The 15,214-nt window shown below is 33.5% G+C and overlaps 1 protein-coding gene across 1 annotated transcript; it reads right to left on the bottom strand.

Moving 5' to 3' along the window:
• Positions 1–3,780: 3,780 nt before the first annotated feature.
• LOC128218344 (uncharacterized) lies at positions 3,781–6,247 on the bottom strand. The gene is made up of 4 exons (XM_052925993.1): positions 5,810–6,247; positions 5,236–5,466; positions 4,617–5,070; positions 3,781–4,337 (listed from the first exon to the last, which is right to left on the bottom strand). The coding sequence occupies exons 1-4, from the start codon at positions 6,099–6,101 to the stop codon at positions 4,334–4,336; spliced, it is 981 nt and encodes a 326-aa protein (XP_052781953.1). The 5' UTR covers positions 6,102–6,247; the 3' UTR covers positions 3,781–4,333.
• Positions 6,248–15,214: the final 8,967 nt, after the last annotated feature.

Below are 15,214 nucleotides of genomic sequence, written 5' to 3' on the forward strand. Positions count from 1 at the left end.
GGCAAGAGTATAAATAAAACAAAATCTTAAATTTATTGTAAATTGTTGTTTGTGGTTATGTTAAGCAAGCTAAAATTGTTATGTAGTGGTGTAAGAAAAATAAACTATGATTTAACAGATTCCAAGTAGTTAATAACTGATGCAATGACTTCCTAAATAAAATCATGATAGAGATTGAAATGGGCTTCCGCAAATACAAATTTATGATCATTGTACTTATGAAGAACTTGGTTCATACTAAGTCGATAACTTGTTTAATACTTCTTTTATTTTTAAGATAATAATACAATAAAATATACAGGGACAAGCCCACTTGTCTTTCATTTCTTTCTTTAGCTACTAAGTGGTCAAAATGCCACAGCGTTTATTTTCATTGGAGCTTCATTACCGTTACCAGCAGGTATCGATTAGATATTCTGAGAATAGTTGGAATAGTTAATCGCTTAAGCATATACAAAGAATGACACTAAGACTTGAGTTATAAGGATCTGCCTTTTGCTAAACTAATACGATACTTAGTACCATCGAAGAACAATAGGCAACGGCTCAGGACAACCGCTAACGGCTATTTTAAGTAGTGTCCAGAAATAAGTTTAATTTAATACCTTGTTTACTAAAATCTTATTAAAGGGGTTTGGTCTAATTAATTTTGACGTCACTGAAACTATTGATGGACAAGCTCCTTTTTGTGGCGATAGCCAGTAAAATACTTTGGTTATTGTCACCTGAGATTAAATTTATCACATGATATCGTTAAACTATTAAGGGGAATTAGGAACACTTCTGAATGGTCAACTACAATGGGGGCCAATAAGGGAGTATAAAACCTTATTTTTGAAGGTCGAGAGGTAGTCTGTTTCTGGTTAGGATTCTGAAAGTCGAAAATGTAATTGATTTTAAATCTTCAGATCTACGGACCGAGTTGAGGCAGTCGTCTGCCTGATTTTGATCTGAGAGTCAGCTTTGCTCTCGTTTAATAGAACAAATTAATTGGCAACTAAGAAATAAATAATTGCTAACAATAAAATATGCAAAATCGGACGTGGTTGTTTTGACTTTATTAGTATACGGTTGGACGGCTTAGTGTATAGCAAGGAAATGGAGTGAGGGTGTTACATACGTGTATATGGATAAACAACCACGGAAGTGTGCTTCACCCTCCTTTTAAGGTAACTTGATTATCGCAAACATCAATATGCATATAGAAGCATCATACTTCTTTTAATCCTAATGATTTAAATGTCAAGGTAAAGGTTTGTAGTTTTCGATAAGATTAATATGTCGAAGCAATAACTCTGTTGGTAGCGCTTCTCGCTAATAATCTGTCGATCGATGGTTCTAGTCCTACCCGGTGCATTTTAACATACAAGTTAAATGGTATAAATGAACGCCAATCATGTGTAGCTGTTACAAAAATTGTTCCAATGCCGAGACTCTTGAAAGTGAAATCGTCTACCTTTTGTAAAAATATACATATACAAGCATGATTCTCGGGCAATCTGTAAAATCATGAACAGTCAATAAAAACACTACCATACAGAGACAATACAGGTTATTAAAGTGTAAATTGTACCGCGGAAAGTATGGAGTGTAACGGAAGAAAATACCTTGGCTGCCGAGGATGTTTAATAATGAGCGTTGGTATTTTATTCCTTATAGCCATAATTCCTTTACGACTATTTTACGAAGGAAAAAAAGTAAATCGTGATTCTCATTAAACATAATTTCGTTTAAAAGAATGAAAACTCCAAATGTAAATATGACACAAATTATACCCAAAGAAATATATTGAGCGCAGCCAAATCTTATGTGGAGGAACTTGTTCGAAAAAGCACTTTAAATTGTGTGGCGTCATATTGTAACGTAATAGAAATTTTGCAAATGATCTCGTTGACGTGTTAGACGATGTTTGATGAGTTACAAATGGACAAAAAACTCAATGTTCAGAAAGGAATTTATTATTATCCTATTAAATCATATTTTATTTTACAATAAATTCATAGATATTGATTTGGTCAAGATTATCCAAACTTGTTAATGAATGGACAATATTTATGTAGAATAAGTATCAACCAATCAAATCATTAAAATATAAATACTTGCCAAAAGGTAACCTGCGGATAATGTATCGAAATAACCTGTGGACAACATGACTAATTTGTCAACAGATAACCAGGTTTATACAATTGGCTGCCAAAGTACACATACCTGGATTATGTAAACCTCAAAAAATATAGTTCACACGTTGCTTTTGGAAAAATATGTACATTCAATGTACGAAGTTACCTCTGCAGAACTCATTTTCGTAGACAACGTGATAATATTATGTTTGCTTAAACTTTTGTTTAAAGTGTATATAAATAATCAATTCGCTTCATCGATGTATATCCTGGTTATTAACAATTTGATCAAGTGCATATATATCATAACACTTGTTCTAAATAAATATTGTTCCTTAATTTGTACAAAGCAATGGATTCACTTTTATGGCCACCCATCGTTCAAATGATATTCCATAAGCCGCTGGTGGTAAATCAGCCTGCAAGGAAATGATCTTTGGGTGGTGCATTTTTTTAAAAGTTGTTCATAAAAAATAGTTGTTTTCAGTATATGCACCCACTTTGAAGCAACATATATTAATAAAAACACAAAACTATCTTGTAAGAAACGGCTTGCGTTATCAAAAAAATATGTTAATACATAAGTCGCAAAGATTCTAAATAATCTAGACTGAATGGCTAAAACTAATGTCCTGATTTCCTGAAGTTCATTCACAAAAAATATTTTTTGTTCAGGCTGTCAACATGTTTTGAAAGAAATGGCCGCTAAAAGGTCATAAGGAATTGTTGAAACTTATACTGTAAAAAAGGATGGCCGAATTTGCAATATTTTCAGATAAATATTCTATATTTTAACCACTGTCAAAGTTGTTCAACCCGTCGCTTATTATCAAAGGTATGGTCGACGACCAGTTGCTTGTGGGCGGTAACCCTGTACGGACGTTGTTGAAGCTTCATTTTTTAAAAAAAACATTCGCCAAAAGGCGAGCTATTTTACGTACATGATTTTGTGAAAACTTTATAAATCTTTGTTATAGATACTATTATATGAATTTATTTAAGCAATTCTCAACCAGAGCAAATACTTGGAAATCTATAAACGGAATGAAAATGTGTACTTTCCTCTTTTAACATTTATGCAATGCTTTTCACACTCGATTACCCTAAATAACAGTCAAAATGTATATGCATGAAACACTTCTTGTTAGCTGTTACTCATGGGGTCGTGAGCAGTGAGCCTACCATTTATGTCAGTGAAAGTCTTAATCAATCTAAGAAATGATCACATTGCTCATTTATTCATCACTCTTCTTCAATTTACTGATGTTGTAGATTTAAAAAGAAGAGACAAATCATTGATGAGTGCTGAATGGAGTGTTTTTATAGATCAAAGCCCTGAGTAAAATATAGTACTATAATATAGGTTTTAATTGAAACATGTTGAAGAGAGAGTAGGATGATGAGACAAACTTCTAAAATGATAACGAGCACTATAAGATATGCTATTATTTATGTTTCATAAACATGGTTGTAAATTTAAAGTTTCAATTTTGTTTGTCTCTCGGCATTTCAGCAAATCCGGTCGGTAAATAAACCACAGCGGGCGATAGTGACGATGGATTAAATGAGTGCACAAAGAAAGATAATTAAATTAAACGAGTTTCGCTGTTTTATTAAAAATAAAATAAATGGATTTCAAATTCACTGCACATAGCAAAATCATTGATAGTATAACGATTTTACACAATCAGTTTTCAAATAATGTTTCTTATTTCATGTTTTTATTATGCATCGTATTAAAATATATAGTGTTTTAAATATCTTATTCTGTTCTGATTTTCACACCACCTGATAAATGTCAGCTAACGTTTCACTTTACTTGAATCACTGTCCATGCTGCATACATTGATAGATAAGGTATTATTTAAGATTATATCCGAACTAATATAAATATCACAGAGTTAAAGAAGCACACTTTCAATGATTGATACATTCGGGCAAACTTATAAAACAAACATTTTACATGACGAAATATACATAAACGTCGGGAAATAAACATTTTCTCATAAAAATGAACGCTCAAAATTTGGCAGATTTTTAGAAGGCTCATTGGAACAATCTGTTAAAATATCACGTTCAATTTAGCAAATGTTATCACGAGACCCTACGTAACGTGATCACGTCCTTAATGAAAATCACAGCTAATGATGGTCTTGGCGATTCCTGACTTCGTCTTTCTTTATATCGTTTTCACCATCATACAAGCAACTTGTTTAGCTGAAAAACGTAAAACAGGTGTAATTATCATAACGTTATGGCATAGTTTATAATTATATTTATTTGCAAGAATTGACAAGAATAAGAGCATAGTTTTAAACACTATATTTGCAAACCACTGTAGATTGGTATGAACATGGATGTTTATCTGCTGTTTTGTTTAATGTCAGTTATCATCTTGTCCAAATAAACATAAAATTAGCTTTTACCTTTATATAGTTATCAACCACCTAATGTTGCATGTACCACTAAAGGGAAAAACTATGTTAGCATAATTACCAATGGTCGAGTTTCCCACAGGGTCCACATGCTTTTTCTTCCGGAACGCATCCGCCTTTCGTATCATCGAACGCTTCTCCAACAGCACATTTAATCGTGCCAATGTATTTCCCTCCCTGACAATGAACGTAACGATCACATCGTCCGAAATCGTCCAGATAAAATCCGTCTACTTTCGTACCGCACTCGGGCATCATCCCGCCGTGTTCTCGAGGAATCATATCCAATGAAACGCATTCGTTCTTTTCCGGATGGAACAACTGTGTTCGGCCGTTTTCGTCAACTTTGCATCGGTCTTCCTTGACTGTGCGCTCCTTGTAACAAACGACGTAGAATGGGGTCCATAGTTTGACTGGGTGGACGTTAATTCCGTCACGTTTACCTTCACAGCTTGGTAGGCGGACGCTACAAGGAATACAATGGGAACCGCCGCACATATTGCTTTTGTATTGACCTGAGGAAGACAGAATCATATGATCGCCCAAGAAATAAGTTTGTTATTTAAAGTTTAGTTTATCCAAATTATTGAGGTTTACCAGGTAGAGCTTTTTTTCGAACTAAAATTTTAAATATACTATTTCATTTCTAACTATGAATACATAAACATATGCCAACTTACACCCATCCTTGAATTCCGTCCTGGTTCCACATTTGACATTCTCAAAATGGTCACATTGTTTGGTCTCTTTGTTGAACAGCTGAGGGTAGGGACATTCAACAAGGTGTTGTTCAAAGAATCGGGGTATCGGTGTGTAACGGACACTACAGTTGTAAAAGGCTTGGCATTCGGTTGGGTGGTGGAACACGCCATTACCGTCCCTGTTACATCGTTCCACTGGACTAAGGTGCCCTGAAAAGCACATATGATTGTTCTCAACTGGCTTAAACCTTCATATATATTTTATGCCTTTAACGCATTCGGTGGGCTGCAGCCACAACCAAATGATTATTACAATGGACTTGTATTTTCCATGTGTGAATTAATTCATTTATATTGAATTAAATTATTCGAAACCAATAATAGGTAATGTGTAATGCGTTTGAGGACACTCCTAACTATCTCCTAATTTGATATAAACGAGCTGCAAGTCGACTCTTGTGACTAATGTTCGAATAAAATTCTCTATTAGGGGATCAACAGACAACAAGAAAAAACAAAATCTTATGTGAATAACAAAATCGTTAGAGCTCACCTTGATCTGGCGATTCGGTTATGTGGCTGCCGCTTCCATCGGTTGTTTTCTTGCAGTCATCGTAAATAGAACCTTTAGGAACACAAACGTTAGAGCTGGAGCTGAACACAGAGCCAGAAGGACAAGGTGGCATCTCAACGGGATTCCCGAACACACACAAGTAGTAGCCGGTACAGTCGGCCTTTCCGATGATCTTATATTCACCCGGAGTGCATTGCACGAGTTCGTTTTGGCCAGCAGCGACTAATGTTGCGGCGGCCAAAGCATACAACGCTGTGATATATCCAATCATTGTTTTGCTATCAATAACGTTTTGTTTAGTATATTACAGTTTATGAATTATACCGGAATATATAAATGCTTTTAATATTGTAAAGCATGTAATTTTAATGCTTTTTCAAAAGTACAGTCCTCGATATAGTAAGCCTAGCTTTGCAATAATACTTCTCAATCTTCGATTTGAGAATGGCTAAAAGTTGTAGGATGCGAGTATATATAGTTGTTCGTAAACCGCACGTAGGCGGGTCTTCGTAGCATGCCTAGCAGGTTTAATATTTGCTCTTGGCTGTATGACGTATTTGCAAAACTTCAACAAAAATGAAAATGCATTAACTTATGTTAATGGCTCATGTTTAAGTAATGCTTATTTAAATAAAATACTTTAATTAAGACGTTTTCCGGATTTGTTTCGGTGCATTTAAGGATAATGAAATTTAAATTTAACCACTTGACTCGTTAATATCTGTTATCAAATACGGAACATTATAAGATGGTTTTGTATTGTTCTACATTATGCCTTTTAAGGAAGTTTGGTGATAATTTTATACTTATTGAATCTGCTGTAATGTCAACCTCTATCCCACGTAGTGTATATACTGTTATATACAATGAGATACCAATTTTTCCTGTTTAAAACAAACAACAATCTTCCTTATTGATTGTTCCAAAAATATTCGAGTTATCATATTTCAACATTCCTCTGCTAAATTGGTTGGGTTTTATTTCTTTGTGATGCTTTATTAGTAACAATGTTAAGTTATAAGTTCACCTCGTTGGCGCAAGGGGGACCCCCGTTCACTCGGTGGAGGACATAAAACATAATACAGTAACACACGTCAGACATTGTGAACGGGAACACCGTGCACTTGGGGACGAACATTAAAACATAATACAGTAACACACATTAGGCGTTGTGAACGGGAACATCGTGCACTTGGGAACACACATTAAAACATAATACAGTTACACACATCAGGCGTTGTGAACGGGAACACCGTGCACTTGGGAACAAACATTAAAACATAATACAGTTACACACATCAGGCGTTGTGAACGGGAACACCGTGCACTTGGGAACAAACATTAAAACATAATACAGTTACACATATCAGGCGTTGTGAACGGGAACACCGTGCACTTGGGACGAACATTAAAACATAATACAGTTACACACATCAGGCGTTGTGAACGGGAACACCCTGCACTTGGGAACAAACATTAAAACATAATACAGTTACACACATCAGGCGTTGTGAACGGGAACACCGTGCACTTGGGGACGAACATTAAAACATAATACAGTAACACACACCAGGCGTTGTGAACGGGAACACCGTGCACTTGGGGACGAACATTAAAACATAATACAGTTACACACATCAGGCGTTGTGAACGGGAACACCGTGCACTTGGGGACGAACATTGAAACATAATACAGTTACACACATCAGGCGTTGTGAACGGGAACACCGTGCACTTGGGGACGAACATTAAAACATAATACAGTTACACACATCAGGCGTTGTGAACGGGAACACCGTGCACTTGGGGACGAACATTAAAACATAATACTGTAACACACATCAGGCGTTGTGAACGGGAACACCGTGCACTTGGGGACGAACATTAAAACATAATACAGTTACACACATCAGGCGTTGTGAACGGGAACACCGTGCACTTGGGGACGAACATTAAAACATAATACAGTAACACACATCAGGCGTTGTGAACGGGAACACCGTGCACTTGGGGACGAACACCGTGCAACTTGGGTTGGACATTAACATAATAAAGTAACACACATCAGGCAGTGTAAAGGAAACTTGCAACTTTGGATTCACATTAAAACATACTATAGTAGCACACACCAGGCAGTAAAAAGAAAATGGTAATAAATGAATAAATAAATGTCGGTTTTCCACACAGGAATGCGCTTAGAAACAGAGGTTCACTGGGGGTGTTGAACAAATTCATGAGTACTGGGTTTGTCCCTGTCGTTATAATTGTATAATCGTAAAGTTAACATAGACTTAACAAACTGGAGTTCAGGCCAATAACTCAGACTTGTGATCGCCAGAAAATGTCCCATTTATTCATTTAGAACAGCACCGACGAAACCAAAACAAAAATTCATTAAACATTAAGCATATTGTCAAATTGCCATTTAGTCATTAATTAATTTTATTTAGTGGGTTAATTAAAAGGTTGCGCATGCGCGCTGGGAAGTAAAGCGACATTTCGCCCTCAACACGAGGAGAACACGCTCGAACTGTTAATTGTTAGAAAGACGCAAATAAAAAAATACTATGAAGAAGTGTAAGTTAGAGCTTTGATATTGTCACAAGTATGAACTAGACCAGTTTAGTAAACTGTTATTTCGAACCTTACAAATTATCACTAAGATACTCAGCGACATATTAACTAGACCCTCATCGAAAACTGTTAGTTCAGACCTTACAAATTATCAGAACGAGAGTTAGTTTAAACTTTATTTGATTTTACAACGATTGTGAAACAAGCTACTTATATTAATCACTCTCGTTGGCACGATGTTGCGCGAGAGTGTGGTCTTGTGTTGTGGGGGAAACCGGAGTACCCGGAGAAAACCCACTTGTCCGGCTTGGTGACCACTAACCAAACTCACATGTGCCCAGGCCGGGAATCGAACCCGGGTCGCCTTGGTGATAAGCGAGTGCGCTAACCACTGGGCTAACCGGACAACGAGAATTACACGATTATGAACTAGACCAGTAAAGTAAAATATTACTTAGGACCTTACACATCGCCACTAGGAAACGAACTGGATTATGAACTAAACAAGGAAATGAAGCTGTTATTTCTAACATTCGCTATTAACACAATAATACCGAACCGGATTATGATCTTGACCAGAATATTACACTTTTAGTTCGGAGCTTACAAATTGTCACAACGGTACGTAGCTGGTCATTCAAGATTGAAATTACTAAACCATCATCGTTAACTGTTAGCTTGGACAAGTTGCCAATACGATAAAAATTGGGTTATGAACTAAACCAGAATAATGTCTTTTTGGACGTTAAGTGTCCATACACTTTTTTTTTTTTTTTTTTTCTCAAACTTTTTTTTATTCAACAATCAATATGCATTTTACATTTCATAGTAAATCATTACATAATACAAAACTTATAAGCATGATATACCAAAGCAGGTAATTTACGTACCAGTAATCAGTAAAAATTAAAATACTACGAATGTACATATAAACCAAGAACGACTGAAAAAAGGGAAAAAAGGGAAGAGGAAGAGAAAAAAATATCATAGACCATGCATGTGATAAAGAAATATTTGTTTATATGATACATTGTATTATTCTTTTGTTTGTAAAACTTGAAATCTGAAAAGTGTAGTTACAAGAACAAATTTCTTACAATTGCCCAATCATTTTTAAAATTATCTGAAATATTTGAATTTCAAAAATGTTCCATGCTAACTGAAGGCTATTTTTGAAACCAATTACTGTTGGAACACACTTTTTCTTTTACACAGAAAAATAAATTTCTTATATTCTAATAAAAGTATATCAAATTTGAAATTTTTGTTTCCAGAACCTAACAATACAAACATACTGTTAATGACAATACTTGAGTCATTAATTTTCAACTTATGTACCATATCCTGCAATACCGGCTGTATTTTATTGCAATCCCAAAAGAGATTTAAAAGAGTTTCTTCATGGCATTCACAAAAGGAGCAAATATCATTTTCAACCAGCTTCATTTTATATAATAATGAATTTGTTGGTAATATTCTATGAAAAACTCTTATTTGTAACCATTGAATATAAGAATCTTTTGTACACTTAAATACACAACTATAGACATTTTTCCAATTAATATAGACATTTTCATATTGTAATAACAATTTGTGTTGACTTGTTGGAATTTTATTATTATTAACAAAGATTTTATATAGAAATCGGTTTACATTTTCTTTTGTCAAAATTGGGTTTATAAAAGTGTTCATACATGGGTTACTACATTCTAAAAAGTTAAAGTCATTAAGCACAAATTTAGAATGCCTCATATAGGCCTTTATCGAAGAAATTAATCCATTATAGTGTAGGAAGTTGACCTTGCTATCAATTATTGCTTCAATTTCCATCAGGCTATACATATTTCCATTGGCATTAAAAACATCTTTCACACAACGTAATCCCTTATTGTATAGGGTATGGATAAATACATAATTTCCATTACCAAACTTGTGGTTGTAAAATAATGGCATATGCATAAATTGATTAACATTGTCTATACAAAACTTTCTAAAAAATGTATGTATAACATATATGCATTAATAACATCTTTCCAGAATGTGTTTGACATCTTTTGACAAATAATTTCACAGACTTTCTTTACACAATTCAACAATTTTTTTACATCAAATAATACAGACATTAATTTAAAGCATTTACTTTTTCCATTTAATATACAATTTCTAATCCATTTTATCTTTAAGCTATACGTATAACTTGTAACATCAATCATATTAATACCCCCTTCTGGAAAATCTTTTTTTAAAATGGTACTCTTAATTTTTGCTTTTCCATTCCACACAAACTCAAGGAATAAATCATTTAACTCTTTAAGAAAATCATTTGTTGGATTTGGTAAACTTATGAAAAGGTGTGTAAATAATGGAAGTAAAATTAACTTAACTACCGTAAGCCTGCCAATTGGTGTGAGTTTCCTTTTTTTCCAATACATAATGCTGTTTTTAACTTTTAACAATTTTTCATCAAAATTTATCTTACCCATTTGATTTAAATCCACATCAAAATGTAACCCAAGTAATTTTAATCTAGTATCTCCCCATGACAGTTTAAATTTTGTTTTTATGGATCGTGATGAGTATTTTAGTGGTCCTATCCAAACTAATTTGGTCTTATCATAATTAACTTTAAGCCCTGATGATTGTGAAAATTGATACAACAAATCTACCACCGTTCTCACTGTTTCCTCAGTACCATCTAATAGAAGAGATGTATCATCAGCAAATTGTGAGATCTTATATTCCTCACCATCAATAACAATACCTTTTACAGTTTCATTGTTTCTTATCATAATTGCCAGAATTTCAGAACATAAAATAAACAAATATGGAGAAATAGGGTCCCCTTGTCTACATCCTCTTCCTATCTAAAAAAACTCAGACAGGTGTCCATTTAATTGGATCGCAACTTCAGTATTATACATAAAAATTCTTATCCATTTTTTGAACAGATCACCAAAATTGAACAGTGACAAAGTCTTTTCAATAAATTTAAAAGATATGGAGACAAACGCCTTTTCATAATCAATCAGCATCACTAGGCCAGGTTTTTTTTATCATCGCATGTTTTCATAATATCATACAACAATCTTGTGTTTTCACTTATATTTCTACCTTTAATGAATCCTGTTTGATCTTTTGAAACTAAGGTATCTAAAACATTTTTCAATCTGTTGGCTATACTTCCTGAAGCTATCTTGTAAATAACATTTAAAAGAGTAATAGGTCCCCAATTCTTCAAAAACTGTTTAGGCTTACCGTCTTTCGGTATACATACAATTGTTCCCAATTTGATATTTCTAGAAAATGAATTAGACAAAAAAGCATGATTAATCGCTCTTAAAATAAACTTTCAAATATCTTTCCAAAACATTTTATAAAACATTACGGTAAAACCATCACAACCAGGACTTTTATCATTTTTCATTTGTTTGACAGTATCTGAAACCTCTTCATATGTTAAAAGTCCCTCTAAAGAGTGTGACTGCTGATTGTTAAGTACATTATAGTTGCAATTATTAAGTTCAGTTAGTATATCAAAGTCACATGGTAAATTTTCCTTATAGAGATTATTATAAAAAATATAGGCTTCTTTCAAAATTTCCTCTTGTTCCAAAATATAAGAACCATCTTCTTTTTCAATAAATGGTATATGCTTATCAGCAATAGTTCTTTTTTCTAAATTGCAAAAATAAGTAGAAGCCTTTTCTCCATTTTCAATCCAATTTGCCCTAGATCTCATTACAAATCCTTTAAGTTTATTGTTTCTTAATTCACTTAGCTCTGTCTCTTAAATAAGTAGTTGATCTTTATTAGTATCCGAAAGATTTTTTTGTAGTTCTAAAATATCATGCAGCAACTTTTCCTCTTGTCTATTTCTCTCTTTTGATTTATTACTAGCATACGATATAGTTTTACCTCTAATTTCCATAAACATAGTTTCTAGAAATAATTCATCATTTATTACAAATTGTATTTCTGATCTGTCCATTTTTAACACAGCATTACAATCATATACTGGAACACAATATCGTAAAATAATCTCATTAATTTTTCTTTTTACAATGTTTAATTAATCCATTTGAGATAAAAGTGAGTTATTAAATTTCCAAAGGCCCTTGCCATGCTTAGCTTTTGAAAAACATAATTCTAAAACAATAATTGAATGATCAGATTTGTAGCAAATATCTGTATCACACTTTCTAACATAATTCACCACATTATCTGTGATAAAAAAAAATCCAGTCTACCTTGCTGAAATGTGTTCAATCTCCTCCATGTATAATTTCTAGTATCACCATGTAATTCTCTATATGTATCTAACAAGCCTCTATCTGACATGATGTTTAACAATCTTTTTCTAGCTCTAACATTATTATTTATAGATTTGTAATTCTTATAGTCCAACTCTAGATTAAACACTAAATTATAATCTCCACAAATTATATACTTATCTACATTATTAAATGTATCTATTTTATCAAAAATCATATTAAAGAAATTAGGACAGTCAATGTTTGGTGCATATATATTAGTTAACAAGAAAACCATATCATTGTACAATAATTCAATCATAACAAAATTTCCACTATTATCTTTTACTACATTAAAAATTTTCACATTCAAATTTTTCCTAATGAAAATAGCTACTCCTCTAGCATTGGATTTACCATGACTAAAAAAACATTCTCCATTCCATTCTGAATATATTGTTGTCTCCTGCTCATTTGTACAATGTGTTTCCTGAATACAGGCTATATCGACTTTTTTTTTGAGTAAATTTAGTATATCAAGGCGTTTTTTAGTATTGTTAAGCCCGCGGCAATTATAAGAATACACTATTAAATTAGACATCAGTATATGTTTTGTCTACATACTCATTAAGACATCTATAATAAGTGTAGCTACATTTTATAACAATGAACTCAACAAACATTTTTATGTAAAAAATATTCATACATTGCATGTTAAAATTTACAACAAAAAGGAACTTAAACAAAAGGGCAAATTTGAAAACTCAAGTTTTCACTTATTACAAAGAACTATGTGTATATTATTTACATGAACATAACTTATAAAAAAATTAATGACTTAAAAACAGTTCAAACTTAAAGGTCATTATGAATGACAAAAACTTATCAACACCTGATAATTGCAGTAAATAACATTTCTTCATACAATATATTGAATAAAGGATCAAGTATTTAACAATATGGCATTCACTGACCGATCACATGGCAGCATTTACCTGTTGGGGTTGGGTTTTAGTTGCAAAAATACGTTAGTTTTTATCAACGGTAAAAAGTATATATATCTAACAAAAAACATTTCTTGTTAACGATATATGACATTAAATCTATCATCTTGAAAGTAGTTTTTCACTCCAGGGTCTGATGAGAGAGAACCAAAAAGCACCATTAAATTACTAATGTATGCATAACAGATATCTTAAATACTTTAAACCTGAAGGCGTCCCGGCAGTCCTTGGATGAAATAAATATCGATGAAGTATATACCTTTAAAACAACATGAAAAGGGCATCAGACCAGAACATGATTTTGAAACAAATTTAAGAAAAAGGAAGACATTTTCAGATATAACTAGGTCAGTAGAGTAATAATGAAAAAAAGAATAAGCTCAGATATAGCTTCATTTTTGGCCCCGCTTCATTCTTAAATTAGCAATTTTCTCATTTATATCATCATAAATATCAAATTTAACACGCTCTTGTTCGCGGGTCTGTCCATAAACTGATCCATTGAAACACCAGCCAGTCTCTATTTGGTCGTGGTCATAAAGTCTGTTTATCAGGATGGTGTTGCGGCGTGTTACGTCATCTGTTACACGGTGCCCTGATGACCTAAGTTCCTTTATCTTTCTCATGACACGGTTTTTTACACTAGTGTTTATGGTTTTAACGATAACCGGCCTTATCCCACCCCCTCTGGTTGGTAGTCGGTGTATCGCCAGGATATCGTCCCTACGAATCGCGGTACCCTCACCCTTCAGAATCTCGCCCACTTTCTCGACAAGCTTGTCCTCCGTCTCACCCCGCTCCTCACTTACCGCCATCAACTTAAAATTTGTTTTCCGTGAGTATTGTTCATTTTGATTTGCCATCTTAATTGCATCTATGCTTCTTATTTCGTTAAATTGTTCTCTTTCTTTGAGGTCGTCAATTTGCTTTTGGAACTTTTGGGTGGTGGTTGATAGTTTATCTGCAAGTTGCTTTTTATCAAATTCTAAGGACTCAATTCTATCATGAAACTGTTTACATTGTTCTTGTATCTGCTCTGAGACTTGTTTTTGGAGTTTTACTTCGAGAGATTTCATTATTGTAGTGACTGTCCCGGTGATCAATTTTTCAATGTCGTCTTTTTTCATTATATCATCTCGCAGTTTAGTTATTTCACCTGAGATTTCATCAAGATGTATGTTAATGGCAGTTATATCACCCACACTTTCGTTGCCCACCTCCGAAAATGATCTTTTATTTGGTGGTTCTGACTGTACTTTTCCTTTAATTGTCTGTTTTGATTTCAGCGGTTGGGTTTGATTTTTCCCACTCTTGTTGATTTTTCACTTAAGAGTTTTGACCTTCAAAGTGTCCACTTTATCGGTATGTAATCCTTGATCTCTAATCCCATGTAACACTGTCTACATTTGTATAGCACACTGCCTCAGGTGTTGGTAGTTTTCATGTATTCCAGGTATTTGAATTACTCAGGTGTGAAAAAGACAAAGAAAATTAACATTTCTCCTTTTTTCTTCTCACTTGTAAAACTTTTTTAATTTAATTTTTCATATACACAA

The sequence above is a fragment of the Mya arenaria genome, chromosome 14 (genome assembly GCF_026914265.1).
Source record: "Mya arenaria isolate MELC-2E11 chromosome 14, ASM2691426v1".
NCBI lineage: Eukaryota > Metazoa > Mollusca > Bivalvia > Myida > Myidae > Mya > Mya arenaria.

Excerpts from the sequence above, each read along its gene's own strand:
- LOC128218344 (XM_052925993.1), bottom strand. The coding sequence starts at position 6,101 with ATGATTGGATATATCACAGCGTTGTATGCTTTGGCCGCCGCAACATTA. Across the intron at positions 5,467-5,809 it reads AACCGAATCGCCAGATCAAG|GGCACCTTAGTCCAGTGGAA; the intron begins GTGAGCTCTAAC and ends TGTGCTTTTCAG. Across the intron at positions 5,071-5,235 it reads GACGGAATTCAAGGATGGGT|GTCAATACAAAAGCAATATG; the intron begins GTAAGTTGGCAT and ends TGTCTTCCTCAG.